The 21526-nt window shown below is 40.2% G+C and overlaps 1 protein-coding gene across 1 annotated transcript in view; it reads right to left on the reverse strand.

Moving 5' to 3' along the window:
* spon1a (spondin 1a) overlaps window positions 1-21526 on the reverse strand; it is a 57911-nt gene that overhangs the window by 17097 nt on the left and 19288 nt on the right. Inside the window, exon 6 of the mRNA XM_031756925.2 lies at window positions 20674-20822. Within this exon, the coding sequence (XP_031612785.1) occupies window positions 20674-20822 (149 nt within the window). The remainder of the gene's footprint in view (window positions 1-20673; window positions 20823-21526) is intronic.

Below are 21526 nucleotides of genomic sequence, written 5' to 3' on the forward strand. Positions count from 1 at the left end.
ACAACTGCACAAGGCAAAAATGAACCCTTTTCTGACATTCTAGTCGTTTTGGAAGCTGTAAGGATACGTTTCAGCTTCTTTACCTGCAAACCCAGAAACAATAGAGCCATATATTTTAAAATAACTACACTTGAATGGTCACATGATATCATATCAAAGTGTTAATAAAATGTCACAGTGGAGAGCTGCATGTAAAAGGTAACATGCTGCACCTTTTCTAATATGAGCATCTTTTTTTCTTTTATTGTGAAAGGACCTTCTTTAAAAGAGAATGACAGGAGATGATATGATTAGATGTAATTGATGCCAAAATCTAACCCATTAGACTTTCAATGGGCACAATGTGTGCCTGTGGTTAGGAAAATATAAGAGCACTTGAAAATAAACTAGTAAATATAATGTATCAGAGTTAATAAATTTCTGCAAAAAGTAATAAAAAAAAACCAGGACAGAATAGAATCTCAGTGGTATTCCCCTGGCCATATCTTAGACAGTGGCCGTCTGTTGAAAGTCTTTTCAGGAGCAATAAAGAGGATGTCATCTAATATTTCCCATCATTACTCAGTAATTGCCAGATACCCATCACTTAGTAGCTCTCTAGACATTTTAATGGAATGGATAAGTGTCATAATTAATAGGAGACATGTCAGTATCTTGTCCGCAAGCTATGAAGTAGCCTCAGGCACATCTGCCCCTGCCCTCGGTACTATTAATTTTTAATTTACCTATAATTGACATCACCGCTGAACTTATCTTCTAGTGAATTTTATTTTATGCTAAAATGTTCCAGTTTTCTCACTCAGAAGTTACACAACATGGTTCAGAGTTGCAGTTGTTAATATACACATAGACAAACACAGATAGCTACTTACAGTTTCTAAGTTGGCAATAAGGGAAAGTTCATATCTACAATATACAGTTTTTTTGCAACTGTTAAAAAAAAAGAATAATGTTTGAGTTTTAATGTTAGTCACATGAAAAATATGCAAAACAAGAGCATCAAACAAGCAAATAGTCTAAAGCACCTAAAGCACAACTCAGCTAGTATATCAAAATTACACCCTTATTGACTATGTTTGATACTGATATGAATTGCTCTTTTTGTAAAAAAAAATAATAATAAAAAAAAAAAAAAATGTTTTTATTCCCATTCAAGCAGAAAGGAACCAGCTATCAATGCAAAATCCAAAAGGAAAAAAAAAGAAAGTTAATGGAGAACTGCTAACATCTGAGCCAAGCTACTGTAGCTTAAATAACTGTTTGACTGGCAAATAGGTTTATGTGTCTATCTTTTACTCTAAAAAGGGAAATAAAAATGTTTTATTTTGTAATTGCAAAATGATTACTTCTGAAAAGAGATCATCCATCTTCTGTTGCATCTATCCAAGGGACAAATATTTTAATGTATTAGAAGCACCCATGAAAACAAACACTCCATACAACTTTGTTGCTAGCTTTATTGAGCAGAACAGAGAACACACATTTATTGGCCTAGTGAAAACAATCTGCAACAGATCATTACCTTGGCACAAAATTCCAAGAGTCTGAATTAATTTTTTAATTAACATGTATAACGTTGCACGTGTATTTTTTCCATGTTTTCTTATCGAGTGCATCTACCATAGATTGTCGTGCTGCTATAAGAAAATCTTTATCGCCTAAGCAACTGGTTCCTGCAGCGTCTCTTTATGGCAGTGTCTCGAAAGACAGAGTATCATGCCATCATGTTTCTGCTTCCCAGATGGCTCTTCATAGAATTTATTAAGAGATGCTTTGATTTCATTACTGTCACCTTTTTTCTGTTAATTTGTTTGTTTCTTTATAATATATAAATATAAGTTGTTTTAATGTTGCAGTTTTCCTGCTTAGAATACTGAATGTTATTGGTCAGCCTACACCACTAATTAAAGTGTTCTCACTGGAAGAATTATTTCAAATCTTTTGCTTTTCCTCATGTGTATGTCAAAGGCAGCCACAGAGGGATAGAATTTCAAAGATTAGGTGTAAGTAGACCTCCTACTGCCTAAATTGACTATATATCCAGTAATGACAGGGAAGTCTAAAGCTGAGCCCTATTACCAATGTAAGTTGTCCCTTGCTTCCCCTGCAAACACATACAGTAGTTAGCTTTTCAGAGAACCTGTCATTTGCCTCAACTAATTAAATACTGAGCAAAAGCAAACCTATAAATCTTTTGCATTTCACAGGGTGGCAGCTAAGGAACAACTTCTCAGGAAGTCATTAGAATGGACTCAGAAAGTGTCTTTTCAATTTATATGCTTTAGTACAGAAAAAAAGCAGTTACTAATAAATCCACAGCTCTTCCTTGCTTTCACATGTCACATGTTATAACTTGAGTGTTTCCTCAAGTTATAAAAATGTCTATCCTGACAAACTTGCAGAATTTCTGCAAATCTTCGCTAATGAGTAAGTAAGTAAAATGTATTCATACAGCACCTTTCACAGATAAAAATCACAAAGTGCTTCACAATGAAACCAGAAATAAAATAAAAAAATAATGTAAAACAATAAAATGACAACATAAAACAACAAATTAATTAAAGGCTTGTAGAAATGTCGTCAGCTGTTCATTTAGGAAATACAATTTTTTTCTCATCAGAATCAGTGAAATCTATTTAAATTAACCTCATTATATTAACACATCATGTCATACACTATGGTTAATTCCATTAATGAATCATCATGTTGCGATAGCAGTCAGATATTAAATTAAATATTAATTTAATAAATATTGAATATTATATCATATATAATTAATACAAATAATTACCTAATCATGTGACTTTGTCAAATAAGATTTGAAAATATGGAAAAGAAAAAAGAAGTGTTTTACATTTCTTATATAAATGTAAACATTTCTTTCATGATCTTAAGCATTTGAAAATAGTTCAGATAATGCTTTTTTGCTCATGTTTATCAAGTCTAGAGTCTTTTTTCTGATTATGTTATGGTTACGCATGCTTACAGAAGTGTAGCAGATTGACTTATTACTGCTGATGATCAGACTCTTCTGATATAAAAACAGTTTTTTCTGACAGAAAAGTGACAGAATTTTAGAGTAGGCTTGAAAATGTAATATTTTGGTATTTTGTTTATTGTTTCACAACCTACTAACAAAAATTCAGTCAAATGAAAAACACAACTGTATTCAAAATCTCATGAATTCTTCCTCGATTAAACCGGGATTGAGGTCATACTTGAGGTGAACGTGTAGTCTTTTGGTCAAAAACATTGTAATTATTTCGGGAAATCAACATATGGTCCTCAAAAATGTGCAATGACAAGGACAGTGATGAATGTATCCATGCATGAATAAATAATGCATCTTTAATTTGCATTGGATTTTTCTCTTGACCCTGTTAAAAAGAATCATCATAAGCTGGAATTGATCCCATTGACAGAGTCCTCGAAAGCCACTGGGTCAAGCCTTTCCTGCTGGGATAGAACTGACCTGTCGCACTCCCTCACACTGAGGAGATCAGCCATGAAATTGGCTCACAGCGAGCTGAGGGTATAGTCTTTAAGTACTGCCTCAGCGAGGTAATATCCAAGTTGTGCATGGTTCCCTATTGGAAAAAAGGGCAACCATCAGATCTTTTCCTTTAACTTCATTACCAAGACAACTGTGCAGGGTGGCTTTTCTTCAGGCTGTTCTTCAGGTTAGGCAATGTTTTTATTCACAAAGATAAATTAGATGAACACAGATGCATTTACTAGTTGTATACAATCTTTGATTCTCTGATCTGACTCTCAGTAATTTTCTCCTGTAAAATTTTTCACTGTAAAGGTCACACTGCTTCTTCTCCAACAGTCATACAAGGCAGCGGACACAGGGCAGTTCTTCACATGGTTTTATATGGGTAATACAAATTGTTAAGTGCCTTACAAATTGGCACCATACACAAATTTGAGTGGCCTAATTTTAAAGCTTAAATATGGTTTATTGCCCCCCAAAAGCAATACAAGTTCTAACTAAGAGGAAGAGCTCATAAAGAAGTGTGTCATTCAGGCACCATGAACATGAAAACATGGAGGGTTTCAGATGAAGATGTTAAAAAAGTCATTATGGGGAGTCAGGAAGAGAGAAAGCATCTGCCCACACACCATCAACACCAATAGATTATTTATAGTATTGTCATATGTGTTTTATTTACTAATACAATTAACAGATATTACTGTTTAATTTTTCAAATATATAACATTGACACACAGAGAAAGGAAGAGAAAGAGAAGGAGAAAGACACTCAAACAGACTTGCAGCTGCTGCATATACGCTAGCATAAACATGTTATTTTAAATATTGTTTGGAGACAAAAACTAGATTATGTCATAAAGAAATACTGTTAAAAAAAAAAAACTCTGTAGAGTCATTTTCATAACAGAGTAGTATTTGTATCCATTAGAGAAGACACATCATGCAGTGCAGATGACATACTCTCTCATCTTGGAGGGAAAAGATTCATATTGCATGAATAATTTCCATCCAGTCCTGACAAGCACAGTGAACATTCATTTGTGCTGCTTGATTTAGCATTTGTAATTCCCTGTTAGGCAAGAAACGGCATTTAAACTGGCATCATTGCAAATAAGAAATGGTTAGCAACAGAGTCACAGTGTTAATATGGTTTAATATTGGCTGCATGCCCTACTGACATTTGTAATGGTTTCATATGAATGTGGCTGGAATGGCAACCATACATTTGTTTACACGCTTTAATGCAGCAAAATGAACAATCTTAAATCTGTCCCAAATCTGCACCGCTTTTTCAGTCATGATAGTGATGATAATGTAACTCAAACACTCAACATTTACAGAGAGTAACAAAAACACATAAAAGACTAAATCTGAGAAAAAGCAAAGCATTGGGATATTAGGATGTTGTTTTTTGTTTGTTTTGGGGGTTTTTTTGTTTGTTGCTTTTTTACTGAATATACAACACACAAAAATGTGCTCAGAGTAATTTCAAAATGACTTCACATTTGTTTCACATTAAGTTAACCTTCACACACAGCTGTGTTGTACATGGATGGTAAAACAGAAATAGTTATTTAATGTTAGATATATAAACGGAATGAAAACTTAATATATGGATTAGGGTGAAGGGACCAAGTCAGAAAACATCTCCAACAACTGGAAACACATAAGGCAATGTACATGTTTGTCTTTGGTTTAGTTACATATACAAGAACGTATTTGTCACAGTTAAAGAAAGACTGTTTACTTCATTTAGGTTAAGAAGGCTTTACAGTCGTGACTACACAAATAAACACCTGGTTACTATAGGGAACATTCATTCATTCTAAGTTTGGATAGTTAATAGTGCATAGTTAATTAAAATATTCATAAATAGCTTTAGAATTTAGTCACTGAGTTGTGTTTGGGGTCTTCGAATACACTCACATAACTGATTTTTTTTAATTTATCTGAACACCTGATAAAGCAACTTATTGGCAAAATTCTTTCAGTCCTCAAGTTTTCACATTTTGGGGAAATCGTCTGTAATGCACACTTGATTTCCCTGTCACTGATGGAGATTCACATAAATTAACAGAATACTCAACAGCCAGGGACAATGCAAAAACACTGTAATATATCACATAGCTTTCATGGTGAAAGCAAATCATTGATTTGCTGATTATCTAACATAAATACACCGTTCAACCCTGAAGCTGCCACTACCAGCTTTTAAGGGGAAAAAAGAGCTGTCACATAATTTATTCCTACAAGTATCCACCTGCTAAAAGGTCAATAACCAGTGACAGAATAAACTATTCAGACTGTTCTTTTGTGTACACTTATTGCCTAACTGCTTTATACTACAAATCTTTTAACTACACTGTGACATTTTTATTTGTATGCCAGACATCCCATTTCTTCTGCTTATCAAAAGTCAATGTTAGCTGCAGGCTAAGCAGAGTATTCCACATCTCCCTGCCTACAGCAATGTTCTTCATTTCCTCCCAGGGTAGCCAAAGGCATTGCCATTCTAGCTGAGATACGTAATTCCTCCACTGAGTTCTGGATCTTTTGGGGGGTTTCTGTCTAGCTGGAAGTAAACCTTCAAAGAAAGGTGGATTATATGGTATTGTATGATGACCAGTGCCCCTAGAACATACTGATTCGCTATTTTTTTTCAAGATCTGGTTACAAAAATAAAACGAAATAGTCCATTGTTTTGACAAAATCTGCACCAGAAACAAGACCAGAGCAATTGTTCTGTTACTTTCTCTGCATGTTTTTGTATGTCTGTACCATAAGATACAAAATTTCTTGGACAATAACACCACTTTTGTAATTTTGCCTCTGTACATATCCATAGATTTTAAATCACGCAATCAAGACGGGAACACAGCTCACCGTGCCATCGGCAATTGCGGGTTAAAGCTGTATCATGCAAACAAGTGAACACAGGAACATGATCCAGAAACAGTGAACATTTAAAGTGGACTAAGGCAATGTTTGAAACTGTTCTTTGGTCAGACAAACAAAATTTGAAATTCTTTTAGAAAACATGGCCACTGTGTAACAGGTGGATCAAATAGGTGAGGAACATTGGGTTCAGAGATAGCCTTCACCTGTGATGGTATGGGGCAACATTAGTGCCTATTGAATTGGCAGGTTGCACATCTGTAAAAGCACTATCGGTGGTGGAAGGTATATATAGGTTTTAAAATGACAGATGCTCTCACCTTCCATATTTCAGAAAGACTATGCTAAACCTCATACTTCCTCTGTTACAACAGCAAGACTGTCTGGGTGCTGAACTGCCTGTTATTGAGACCTTTGACCAGCTGAAAACATTTGGTGCATCATGAAATGAAAAATATGACAAAGACAGAGGACTGTCGAGCAGCTGGAATCCTGTTTGAGACAAGAATGGAACAACACTGATGCAATCAAATTCATCAAATTCTTTTTTATTTTTCTAACTGTCACATTTTCTCATTTTAAACATTTGATATTTTTTATATGCTTAATTATGAATAAAACATGGGTTTATGAGATTTGCAAATCATTTTACTCACATTTCACAAAGCATTCCTACTTTTTTGGAGTTGGTGTTGTACTGATGGCTAATGCCACTTCCTAGTGGCTATGCTAACATGAGGGAGGGAACCAATTACTCACTCAATGCAATAGCAGGAAGACAAAGCTGTGACAATAAAGCTTCTTTTCAGATCCCTCAGGAAGTTCAGCCTCAGCAGACACTCATATAATCACCATGCTAAAAACATCATTAGTGCTAATTACCATGCAAATACCTCAGTTATTTTGTCACCTCAATATTATTACCATAAGAAAAAAACATATTTCCTATGTGTGCAGAATTATGCAGATTAGTCATTCATATGCTTTGCCACTGCTAACCTGACCTGACATTGAAGACTGTAAATAACTATTGTGTTAACTTATAATTTGTCTGCACACCTGCAATTTCAAATGTACTTAAATATACTTTCAATGAATTATTATTATTATTATTATACAGAACTTACAACATTGTTTGATTATTGCATAATGCTGTTGGTAATAAGATGTGGGTCAGAAGGATTATTCTTAATGAAGAGATGCCAGAATATCCCTTCTGTATTTAAAATGGTCAAACTATTCCCTAGGACAGTACAATTATGTAGAATTAAGAGCTGTTTTCTGCCTCTGAGCCAAAGCCCCACTTGGTCTAAAGCAGTCTTTTCCCTGGGTGAGATAGGAGCACGTCTGATGTTGTAATCAAAGTTCTGCTCAGGAATCTCTGATCTGTCTGTCCCAGCACGTACTCCAAACTATTAATAGACATAAAAAATTGCTTCGAAATTCCAATGGGATGCAAGCTGGCTGTTATCAGCGCACAGCGTAAAGGCTTACACAGCCTTTAGGTGTTAATTAAATCTCCACTGACATTCCCATATCCTGCCCTGCAGAATAGGCTGCAGCTCAGATATTGCATAGGTGAAGTCACTTCAGTCACACCAATCTTGCTCAAAACAGGACAGGAGAACATCCCACAGGCTACGGGGAAAATGTGGTGACAAGTGAATCATCCATGCTAAAGGCAGATGAGTTTGCAAGCACTCACTACTTCTCTAGAGAGCTATGAATTGATTTGCTGACCATGGTTGTCCTCAGTGGCAATCTCTGAGCCCTGCAGCACAGTCTGGAAGGCTATAGTGCTGCCTGGCACACTCATTCATCAAGCAGCCTGAGCCATCATACAGGCAACTCTAGCAAACCTGGGCCCAGGGCTAGGGTATATTATTAGAGATGAATTGAGGTAACTGCCTTTGATGACCCAGTTTAGGGTGTCTCTGCTCTCTATGCTTTTTCTTCCATTTTACTAACTTTCATTCTTACTTTCAGAATTTGTGCTCTCTAAGGAGGTCAGTGGCCACTGTGGTTAGATGTACTGCACTGCAGAGTATGTGATGATCATAAAACTGCCAAATGTTAGTAATATTAAAACCAGATATAATCCAGCCATGCATTGCCATCCATACAAAATTAGATACCTTTAAATCATTACTGACTCTAGTATTACAAACAGCTATGAATCAGAATGCATAATTCAGTTTGGAACTCACAAGAGACATTAACTAAGCAAGGGGGACACACATGCTAAAGGCAAAACATAACTTAGCATAAATACACAGTATGCAAAACAACAAAAACTGTCAGAGCTATATCTCTGTGCTGCATATATTGTATAACAGTGCATAGCTATTTTACAACATGTGAGGTAACTGAGCTCAGCTGCAGTGCACAAACAAAGAACACAACTATCTATGCGGACACCACTGTCCCCGTTAATCTTTACATGCAAGAAAGTTATTATAAGGCAGCTTTAACACACATACATGAAATTAAACATTTACCAGTTGTGCTACAAGGACCAGACAGTTTTACTGCCCCTAAAATCTCCAATCCAAGAAGAAGCTGACTCAAGCAGATAAAATTAATATCATGTGTTTGTTAGTTCTCTCTAAAGGCAGTGAAGAATCATAAGTGTTTTGTTTGTGTGCAGTGCACACGCAAACACACACACACACACACCCACGCACACACAGAGACAGTAATGAGCTTTTTAATGCATTTGAGGAAATAATACATTAGAAATGAAAGACACTGCATTAAAAGTAAATGAATAAACAATAACCCAGGATTTTAAAAAAAAAAAGCTGTAGTGGTACAATAACAGTGTTTCTAGAGAATAAATCATGGCTGTCTCCCTGACGTTCATAGGAAGCAACTGTAGACTAATGATAGTGATGACAAAAGATAAAGCTATCTATCCCTCTTTTCCCTCTCACGCAGTTCGATTTTTATCTCGAAACCTGGTACTGAACCATTATAAATAAACTCACACAGTGCGCTCTATTATCACCGAACGCAGCTTCTATCTCTGAATGTTGCAGGACAGAAGCATCCGTTGGAGGTGTAATTTGTAAACGTCCCACATTTTTAGTGTTTTTTTTTTTAAAGATTTTAAACCAAATAATGCAGCTTACAGGTTCATTTGTTGCCTAAAAATGCGTGGATTTATCTCATGTGTTCTGAAAGTAGCTGATAGCAGCTGAATGGTTGCTGCCACACATCAGCTAGAACGTAACTGTGACTCTCTGTGCCTCTTCATGTTTAGACACAGTTTTTCCTTTCATTATATTTCACTAATGCCCGCAGCAGCTGTTTGTTTTACCAGCAATGTAATAATGCAATAACCTTGCCAGCTAAATCTTTCTATGGATGAATTTAGTGGCATGCAATCACAACGTACTCTGCAACAGAGGCTTCATGGTAGTGTCTTACTGGTTTGCCAGGCCCTTAGCTGTCAGTCAGTATTTCTCTATTTGATCTGTTTAACCCATGCCTGTGAAGACATACCCTTAGTCCCCAATCTGCCAAATGATATGGAGATTGGGGTGAATGGTGGGCCTCAGACCCATGGTCTCATTTTCACAGGGACAACATAACAGGTAAGAGCTATTACTGAAAACAGATTTATCGAGGCACCTCATGAATAAAAGATTACACAAATTTATAAAGATGATTTATTTATTTAGTTGGCCTTCATCTCATGACCATCTTAAAAAAAAATTAGAGACGCTTCCATTCTATAATTCAAAGGTACGTTCAGACTTTGTAATGCAAAATACTGCATGCAGGTTGTACTGTAACTTCACAATATGTTACCATGATTAACCAGCAAAAAAACCTTAAAGCCCAGTATTTTTGTTTAATGTGTTACATCAAATGTTAACCATGTACAGTACATTAGAATGGTTTCAGTTCCCAACAGATGGGAAGGAAAACTACACTGAGTAATACATCCATCCATCCATCCATCCATCCTCATCCGCTTTATCCGAGATCGGGTCGCGGGGGCAGCAGCCTAAGCAGAGAAGCCCAGACCTCCCTCTCCCCAGCCACCTCCTCCAGCTCATCCGGGGAACACCAAAGGCGTTCCCAGGCCAGCCGAGATATAATCTCTCCAGCGCGTCCTGGGTCTGCCCTGGGCCTCCTCCCGTGGGACATGCCCGAACACCTCACCCAGGAGGCGCCCAGGGGCATCCTTGTCAGATGCCCGAACCACCTCAACTGGCTCCTTTCGATGTGGAGGAGCAGCGGCTCTACTCTGAGCCCCTCCCGGATGGCCGAACTTCTCACCCTATCTCTAAGGGAGAGGCCAGCCACCCTTCGGAGGAAGCTCATTTCTGCCGCTTGTATCCGCGATCTCGTTCTTTCGGTCACTACCCACAGCTCGTGGCCATAGGTGAGGGTCGGGACGTAGATCGACCGGTAAATTGAGAGCTTCGCTTTTACACTCAGCTCCCTCTTCACCACGACGGACCGGTGCAGCGTCCGCATCACTGCAGCCGCAGCACCAATCCGTCTGTCGATCTCCGGCTCCCTTCTCCCATCACTCGCGAACAAGACCCCGAGATACTTAAACTCCTCCACTTGGGGCAGGAACTCATCCCCGACCCGGAGTGGGCACTCCACCCTTTTCCGGCTGAGAACCATGGCCTCAGATTTGGAGGTGCTGATCCTCATTCCCGCTGCTTCACACTCGGCTGCGAACCGTTCCAGTGCGAGCTGGAGGCCCTCACCGATGAAGCCAACAGAACCACATCATCCGCAAAAAGCAGAGATGAGATTCTGAGGCCACCAAGTGAAAGCCCTCCGCCACTTGGTTGCGCCTAGAAATCCTGTCCATAAAAATTATGAACAGAATCGGTGATAAGGGCAGCCCTGGCGGAGCCCATCACCCACCGGAAACGAGTCCGACTTATTGCCGGCAATGCGAACCAAACTCTTACAACGGTTGTATAGGGATCGAATGGCCCGTAGCAATGGGCCAGACACCCCATACTCCCATAACACCTCCCACAGGACACCCGAGGGACACGGTCGAATGCCTTCTCCAAGTCCACAAAACACATGTAGACTGGTTGGGCAAACTCCCATGCACCCTCAAGTATCCTTGAGAGGATAAAGAGCTGGTCCAGTGTTCCGTGACCAGGACTTAAAACCGCATTGTTCCTCCTGTATCCGAGGTTCGACTAACGGACGAACTCTCCTTTCCAGCACCCTGGCATAGACTTTCCCAGGGAGGCTGAGGAGTGTGATCCCCTGTAGTTGGAACACACCCTCCGGTCTCCCTTCTTAAAGATGGGGACCACCACCCGGTCTGCCAGTCCAGGGTACTCCCCTGATCTCCACGCAACATTGTAGAGGCGTGTCAACCAGGACAGCCCTACAACGTCCAGAGCCTTCAGGAACTCGGGCGGACCTCATCAACACCAGGGGCTCTGCCACCGAGGAGTTGTTTAACTGCCTCAGTGACCTCGACCCCAGAAATTGGCGGGTCATTCCCTCATCCCCAGACTCTGCTTCCTCCTCGGAAGGCGTGTCAGTGGGATTAAGGAGGTCCTCAAGTATTCCTTCCACCGTCTGACAATTTTCTCAGTCGACATCAGCAGCGCACCGCCAGCACTATACACAGTGCAGGTAGAGCACCGCTTTCCCCTCCTGAGACGCCTGACAGTTTGCCAGAATCTCTTCGAGGCAGTCCGAAAGTCTTTTTCCATGGCCTCTCCGAACTCCTCCCACACCCGAAGTTTTGCTTCAGCCACTGCCCGAGCCGCATTCCGCTTGGCCTGTCGATACCTGTCAGCTGCCTCTGGAGTCCCACAGGCTAACCAAGCCCGATGGGACTCCTTCTTCAGCCTGGTGGCTCCCTTCACCTCTGGTGTCCACCATTTGGTTCGGGATTACCACCACGGCAGGCACCAACCACCTTGCGGCCGCAGCTCAATGCAGCAGCCCGGCAATGGAGACGCTGAACATGGTCCATTCGGACTCAATGTCCCCAGTCTCCCTCGGAATGTTGTTGAAGCTCTGCCGGAGGTGTGCGTTGAAGATCTCGCGGACTGGGGCCTCTGCTAGACGCTCCCAGCACACCCTCACTCACGCGTTTAGGTGCACCGGGTCTGTCCAGCGTCTTCCCCGCCACCTGATCCAACTCACCACCAGGTGGTGATCAGTTGACAGCTCAGCCCTCTCTTTACCCAGTGTCCAGAACATATGGTCGCAGGTCTGGTGATACGATTACAAAATTGATCATCGACCTGCGGCCTAGAGCATCCTGGTGCCACGTGCGCTTATGGACACTCTTATGTTCGAACAAGGTGTTCGTTATGGCCAAACTGTGATTTGCACAGAAGTCCAATAACAAAACACCACTCGGGTTCAGATCAGGAGGCCGTTCCTCCCAATCACGCCTCCAGGTCTCGCTGTCGTTACCACGTGAGCATTGAAGTCTCCCAGCAGGACAACAGAGTCTCCAGGTGGGGCACCTTCCAGCACCCCCCAGGGACTCTAAGAAGGCTGGGTACTCTGAACTGCCACTCGGCGCATAAGCGCAGATGACAGTCAGGACCCGTTCCCCGACCCTGAGGCGCAGGGAACAAACCCTCTCATCCACGGGAAAAACCCCAACGCACCGGCAGCAAGCCGGGGATATTAGAATACCCACCCCAGCCCGCCGCCTCTCACCAGGGGCAACTCCAGACTGAGACAGAGTCCAGCCCCTCTCCAGGAGACTAGTTCCAGAGCCCAAGCCATGCGAGAGGCGAGCCTGACTATATCTAGCCGGTACTTCTCAACCTCACGCACTAACTCAGGCTCCTTCCCCACCAGAGAGGTGACATTCCATGTCCCTATTGCCAGTCTTGGCAGCCGGGATCGGTCCGCCAGGGCCTCCGCTCCTGGCCGCCGCCCGACACACAATGCACCCGACCCTATGGCGCCTCCCTGCGGGTGGTGGGCCTGCGGGAGGATGGGCCCATGTCTCCTCTTCGGGCTGTGCCCGGCCGGGCCCCATGGACTAAGGCCCGCCACCAGACGCCGCCCTCGGGCACCCTCCCCGGCCTGGCTCCAGGGCGGGCCCGGTAACCCTATCCCGGCAGGGTAAACTGTTCCCTCGATGTTCTTTTCATACGGGTCTTCTGAATCGCTCTTTGTCTGGTCCCTCACCCAGGACCAATTTGCCATGGGAGACCCTACCAGGGGGCAAAAGCCCTCAGACAACATAGCCCCTGGGATCCCTGTGACACACAAACCCCTCCACCACGATAAGGTAGCGATTCACGGAGAGGCTGAGTAATACAGCCTTTTGCAATTGAGTAAGCATGTGTGTGAGCATGTGAAAGGCATATGGTGGTCCCATGCATATGTCTCATTAACCATGTACACTATTCTGCTACTCAGTGCATGCTTAATTTAAACACGCTTTCTCAAACCATTTCCCAATCCCTCTACACCACTTTGTCAATTCCTTATACTTTGTTCTGGATCTGCAAGATGTAGCAGTCTGGACACTTAACAGCAGAATACTCACACACAGGCAGTGCCACGTCAACTAGGAAATCTGAAGTTGACTTCACACACAAACAAGCTCAAAAGCACACATGCATATAAACAGATAAACACATGAAACACAAGGGAGGTATTAATAGCTTTGATTATCTTTCTCCCTGATACAAGGGAGAAAGCTAACCCTTAGAGACTACAAACTGAGTACTAAGTCAAAGCATCCCAATGTTTAGCATAAATTTTAATTTTAACTTCCCTAAACTGTCATCTCGCACTCTGAGGAACTGACAAATATTCACAGAAAAGTTCTGGCAAACAAGACACACAGGGAAAATAAGCAGTCTTTGAATGCCTTGAAACAATCACATGAGGGACTACAGCACTCCCTAGTCCTCTCTATGGGACTTGGTATTGGGATGGCTTTATCAAAGCTGCCTCTGGCCAAGATGTGTGAGATTCCAGAATAATCCACCTTTTATCCTTATGACTGTGTAGGCAGCCCTGAAATGTGAGTCAGCCAGTTACACCCAACGCCAGTTAAGTCAACATTAGGGCCACACACACACACACACACACACACACACACACACACACAAACACACAAATGGAGGACATATAAAAACATATCTGCATGAATATGTCTCGAACCTGTTAATATAAAAATGCATTTCTTTGTGCAGTCAAATGCACACAGACAGGCACATACACAAAGCACACACTGGCTTACTTTTACCCCACCAAATTTTAAAATGTGCCTGCCTCTGGCTGTACTGTTCGATTGTGGGAATCATAATAACAGTTCTGGGAGCCAAAGCAGGCATTAAGGTTTTTGAGAGCTTTGTTTTCTCAAACAGGAATATCTCTGCTGGGCTCATAAAGCTGACTTGACAGGCCAAGAAAAAAATGCCAGCTGAAATTAAAGAATAATTCATTCCTAAAGTCGAGGTTTTTTTTATTTGTTTGTTTGTTTTTGTTCATATACATATATATATATATATATACATATATATATATATATTCTACTACCCAGAAGACAAAATGTGGAAGAAAAAGCCAAGGGGGTTGGTACTGTGGTAGTGGGTAGTGAAGTGTTAGGAATTTCTGCATGCTCTTTCACCCACTGGGGTTTGGCACAGTCCAACATGGCTTGGCAAGGCTGGATACAGAGTTAGGGTCAAGACTTCACTCTGTGGGAGGCCCCTTTAGAGCTAATTGCTATCCCGTTGTGGCAAACCTGAACTCATGCACCAGCATGCAAGCGCAGACACACAAGAAGTACAAAAACGGTATACTAGAGTTTAGTACAATAATGAAAGCCACAAAACGAGAGGGGGGAAAACAAGCATGCAACTTATGTGGCAATTGATATACCAATACAACAGTACTTAAGATAATACATAACTATTTAGACATGTATGAAATTGTTTATCCAACCAAAAAATTGGAAGATCCTCATCTGGCAACAGTCTAGAACATGGCCTCCTTTAAGACAGTGAGTTTCTCCTTTCGGTGCTTCATTATATTATAACATGGTTGAGAAAGATTTAGCTCAGAAGCACTTGAGTGTAAAAATCTGAACCACCGTGAATTCAAACAGCATTTAAAACTCCCAGCACCTGCACAACTTGACCCCTTTTAGTAAGCCACTTGTCTTTCATGTCAACAGTCATTAAAACAAAGAGTGTGTGTTTTTAGCAATCGCGAAGTACACTATTTCATGGAACAAAATAAAAATAAATAAAATTTCATTGATGCATCTGTACAGGTGGTGAAATCATTTTTTTAAGCAGTGTAAGCGTTTGCAGGTTTTTCCTTTTACACCCAGTAAAACACTAATCCTCAATTACATGACTCTTTAATTACATCAGAAAACCTTCAGTATAAGAAAATAAGTCTAAGTAATTCTTCTCAATCTTAAAAAAATAAATACATCCACTCATGATGAAAATGTGAATACAAATTTGAACCTACTTTAAAATTTGTATGCTTTTGTAATTCTGGTTTCATGTTGTGCTCCTGATGTGTATTTCAAGCTCAGCCGTGCACACATTTGTCCAGATACTTTTGAGGTTTCTGTAGCTGTTTCTGTGCAAATTATTGCATTAGTGGAGTTGTTGGTTAAAGAAAAATAATCCAGCTATATGAAACGAAAAGTGATCACAAAACAGCATTGATTCCTCATAAAGAAAAAACACTAATACAAATCGAAGATAACAGAACATTACTTTATTCTTCTCATCAAAGACTAGATACAAAGTAGGAATGTCACCAGAATCGATTCTTATGATACCTTTCATTAATAAATTCTAAAAATGGTACTTTAAATCAGTGCTTGCTTTTTTTTTGTTGTTGTTTTTTTCTTTTTGGTCGTTCTTGTTTTTTTGGTTTTGTTTTGTTCTGTTTTGTTTTTTTCAACCAGTGGGGTTTGTGTTTGGTCAGTACTACCAAGACAGGTAATTAAAGTATAGCAAAAACCACAGGGAATAAAGATTTCAATGCACTGAAGAGTGGTTTTGAGGTAATTCTCTGTATACAAGCAGAAACACACATACACACCTGCTCATTCAGTCCGAGTCAAGGACCCAAAGGAACCTGCATATCTATTATTCTCTCCCACGCTCCTAACTACAGGCCTCCCACTTACAGATGGCAAACCTTACTGTTCTCACAACAACTCAACTGAAGAATTATCATTTGAATTCTTATTAGGAGCACACAAAGTGGGAGCAGAAGGAGGAAAACATTAAAAACAAGCTAACATTTTTTTCCCATAATACCTGTTGTTCTCCTAGTCAGCTCTAATGCTACTTTTAGCTTCCATCAGCAAGACAATTTGACAGTAATAAAATGCAAGCAGCAATCAGGGTAACAGCTTTACCAACTGGATGAATCCAGCTCAGAAATCTCCTACATTAAGCTCTGACATTCAAAATGGAATTTAGAGGGGATCTCAGTCACTTTTACAAACAAAATTTAAAAAAATAAAAGTGCAAAAAAAGGCAATATTTTAAGGGCAACAGGTGCATCTGTTTATACAGATCTGCATTTCCTGTCATTAATCTGTAATGTCTCTTTCTGGCTCCAGCCCGAGCGGTGTTATCGCCGCTCTATGACACAGCTGCAGAGCTCACGATAATAGAGAATTCCATAAGCGTCTGTACTGTGCAATAATGAAAAACACCCCATGCTGTGAAAGGAAATAGGAGATTTCATAATCCGTCTAAGGCCTTGGCCCTGGTCGCTTGTCCTGGAGAGAGTCTCATTAAACTTCTCATTAGTGACACACTGCGCGTCTGTAATGATTGAATGCATATACAAATCACCTCAAACATGAAAGGAGGGACAACAACAATGAACTCTGGCTGCATCCCGGTGCTGCCGAGTCCTCTGATAACCGCATTTGTATATGACATATGGAACAGTATGCACATCTGTTTACTGTCCGAAAGCCAATTTTTAAAAAAGAAAAGAAGTGTTCGGTCCTGCATTACATTCTCCATCTCACCTACTAAAGCTACTTTACATATGTCTTAAGACATGTGTCTTTTTATTTGACATTGGACCAAAAGACCTTTTAAACCAGAAAAACTGAAAAATGTTTATGGCAATTATTTCAATATATGAATCCTTAAATGAGTAATTACAGTAACATTTATCATTTTAGTTTAATTAGTTTAGTTGTATGGCACAGGCTACATAGAGGATATGAGGCTGAAGGGTTAATTTAAAAAGTCTCTGGCAGACTTTTTAAAGACAGTTTTATATGGAACTGCTTGTTAATTATGCAAGACAAGCAGAAAGCTAGTAGAGATGGATAAAGTAAATATAGCCACCTGTGCATGTCACATTAATATATTTTATCATTCCTCTTCTAAAAAAAAAAAAAATCCAATACTAAACATTGGTGCTGTTATCAGTAGAGGTGTACTATACTGAAATTCCAATTCTAAAGATGTACCTAATCCCAGAGGATATGAGATGTCAAATATTTTTTGCCACATATCTGAGGAGCAGGAGCAGCAAGACACATTGTAGAGCCAACCCTTGTTGTAGGTCTGAAAGGGTGGCAAAGTTGAATATAAAATAAAGTCATCAGAGTCTGAACTGACACAGGCAAGATAAAAAAGACTGTCTGTATAAATGTTTTTGGGGGGTTTTTTTTCTGTGTGTGTGTGTGTGTGTGTGTGTGTGTGTGTGTGTGTGTGTGTGTGTGTGTGTGTGTGTGTGTGTGTGTGTGTGTGTGTGTGTGTGCGTGTGTGTGTGTGCGCGTGTGTGTGTGTGTATTTGCGTGGTCTGCATAACCGCTTGGCTCTGCAAATGAAACTTTGTATGAACACTCTGATCAGCGGATCCCTTGGCTGGAGTGAAGCCTGGCTATGAATATCAATTTTGCATTCATCGCTAGCTGCTCCCCCTTGACGCCTCACCTGACACAAAAGCGAATCAGCTTTCTGTTTGCGTCAGCGTTTACCAAGCAGCGTTGCACTGCTCAAAAGAGGGAGTCTCCTTCACCGAGCCTCCGTACTTAAAAGGCATCGGCTGACTTTCTGTGTTTTATTAGTTGTAGAAAACTGGATACGGTGGACATGTGAGGTGATTGCACAAAACATGTTTTTGAGTTTCTGTTCATCAGACTAAACCCGTTTTCAACAAACAGGGATAACGCATGAGCCTCGTGAGGGAAAATGACCCATTTACAGAACCATCATACCTAATGTCTTACTACACAATTCTGTAAATGACGCTAATTAAGCCATGTAAAGATGACTGAAAAAGGTTGGTTATTCACTACTTTTCCATCATGCCAGGCAATGAATAACAGCATGCATCTTACTAGTATGAGACCAATCAGGTTTATACTGATTGCCAGTGTAACCATCATCCTGCAATCATGTGCCAATTCCACTTTACTACTGAGTCATTATGCAGCTGTTAGGCAACATAATTGTAAACAAGGGGTAGCTCTCAATACCTTCTTGAGATAAAATAAACTGCACAAGCCAAGCCACACTCGGTGATGATATGATTGTTATTAGTGAGAAAAAGTACCTCATTTACTACAGTACAATCATTCGCAGCAATCCTGGGTGCTCGCAAAAACAGCCAAGCAAGACACCATCAAGAACAACTAGACTTCCCAGTGTTTGTTATCTTAACTTCACTGTCTGCAAAATCTCTCAAAACTGTGTCCCAAAAATGTAGCTTGTTGAATAAAATGCAAAAAACTTCTCAGCTGCGAGTGGGAAACCCCGGGTCACACAGCCAAACTGCTAGGGGAGGGTTGACCAGGCAAGGCACCAGAGAAAATCTCCCCCTTTAGTGATGTTGGCAACTGTTCCATGTATAGCCAGTGCCAATAATGCAGCGTGGATTGTGATTAATCAGTGGATTCTTCTAAGTCTGTTGGAGGGGGGCTTTTTTGTTTTGTTTTGTTTTTTAAATCAGAAGTTTAATCATGTATATTTGCAAATGTTAATCTTTAAGTTTCAAAACCTAAAGAAACATTAAAAAGCAAAAAAAAAATATTAAAATGTTGTTTGCCAGGTTTTTGCATGCTCTGTCACATATTACTTACTGTTTGCTGAAAAAATATAGCGTCCAGTCCAGCAATGTAAATCAACTAAAGAAAAGTGGGTTCTCTTTCACAGTTTGATTACATTTGTGAAGAATTTCTGTGTCATGTTCTCCAGATATAATACGAGGAAAGCCAGTTTCAATAAAATCAAATTTGTGTTTTCTAGAAAACTTTTTTCTATTTGTCAGTCAAATCTAAACCCAATTTCACTTTCACCTCTAACCTTGGAAGAAACTTGTCTAATGATCCAGGCAGAGAGAAAAGAATAATAGAGTGTGTTGTAATAGCTGTGGGAAGGTAGCAATGACATGGAGACCCCTTTGCTCAAACTATGCCCTCATTATCTGCTACAACACCAGGTCTTCAAAATTAGCTAGCAGTGAGCGCTCAACGGGACCATATGCTCTGCCTGCATGGGTAATTTTGAGACTGAGAGAGACAGCAACGCTCAGGAAGGAAAAAAATAAAGATATAACGTGCTATTTGTGGAAGTAACAGAGATTATAGTCCAAGGAAGCAGGAAGAACATGACAAGTACAAAGACTGTATAAAAAGTTCAGACTTCATTCGAAAGAAAACCAGATGCTGTAAAAGACAGTTAAAGTTAAAATAAAAGAAACATCCTTTGGATACACATAGAGAGACATAGTACAACCTAACTGAAATCAGCTACTAATTAACTGTCTTGATGAAAAACAACAGGTTCCTCCTTTTGCCTTCAAAGCACTTTCCGAGTTGTCTCAAACCCCATGTTGTGATCAAAGATTAACTGGTGCGGCTGCACTTTTTAGAGGTATAATTGGTCCAAATTTCATGAAACACCTGGGAAAATATCTTCTAATCTTCTGACGTCTAAACCGGTTCCCAGCAGCGGTACTGCTCCTGATGCTGTGTACTGGTTAAATGTAGTAGTAGAGGCAGTCTAAGAATAGCAAAGATGCCTGAGAGCACTAAATGATCTGGACAACAATGTCAAAGCAATTCATCGTATATCGCACTCAGGTGTGCATACCCTGGAACATCCCCGGAGGCTCCTGTAGTGTTGCACAATTCATTTTTCCCCTTTTTTTCCCGGTTTTCGTCAAGGAAAAACATTCTTAGAAATAAATTCATTTACTTGGTAAATATCCCAACTAAATATATTATTAATACAAATTTAAATGTTATTTACCACATGTATAATACAGTCATCTCAACTGGAGTATCTTACCTTCTGTCTGATCTCCTCCTCCATTTTAACTGGTGAACCCAGCTCAGCCACTTGTTTGACGCCTTCACTGGCAAAGCCCCCATATTCCCACAGGACATAGTTCTTAGAGTGGGAGGAACCAATTATTGCTGACCAATGATTGGCACGACCTGTAAAGCCAAAAAAATAAAACGTATTTTTAAATGGCCATCTCACCCTTTTTCCTAAAATGCCCTCTGCATCATTCCATTACTGACCCCACACCGGCAATCAAACCAAGAATGCAGCAGTAGACATCACACCTCAACCTCCACTATTATGTAAAGCATAACAATATATAGAATACTGTAGTTTATCTAGGATCAATAGGCTCCTCGTTGATGTTTACAGGTCATTTTTTTGTCCTTACTATCTTACTGTGGGGTCACAATAATCTAACTCAAGCTCTTGGTGTTTCATGTTTTCACATTCTTACATTATCCCCCCATCCTATCTTATTATCACCTTGCGTAGGATCTTATTATGCACCGGTATTGAAAGGACACCTTGCTCTACCAACCAGAAAGTATAATGATGTTTGTATAGCCCTGGTCAAACCTATGAAGTACCATGAGCTTGTGACTAAAAGCTTTATTATATATATTAAAAAAAAGTTAAATTGCAAATGAAAATACAATGCTGCAAAAAAAATGAGTTAATGCCAGAGGTTTTTGTAAAGTTTTTGTTCACTTTAAACAAGATATTCTTACCCACATGTGATGGAAAATAGTGTTCGATAGCAGTCAAGTGGCAAGTCGTATATTTATCTGGGACATAATATAAGCCAGTTAAATGAGTCTGGATGTTTGGATAGAAGATGAATTTAAGACAGTGT

The sequence above is a fragment of the Oreochromis aureus genome, linkage group 1 (assembly GCF_013358895.1).
Source record: "Oreochromis aureus strain Israel breed Guangdong linkage group 1, ZZ_aureus, whole genome shotgun sequence".
Lineage (NCBI taxonomy): Eukaryota > Metazoa > Chordata > Actinopteri > Cichliformes > Cichlidae > Oreochromis > Oreochromis aureus.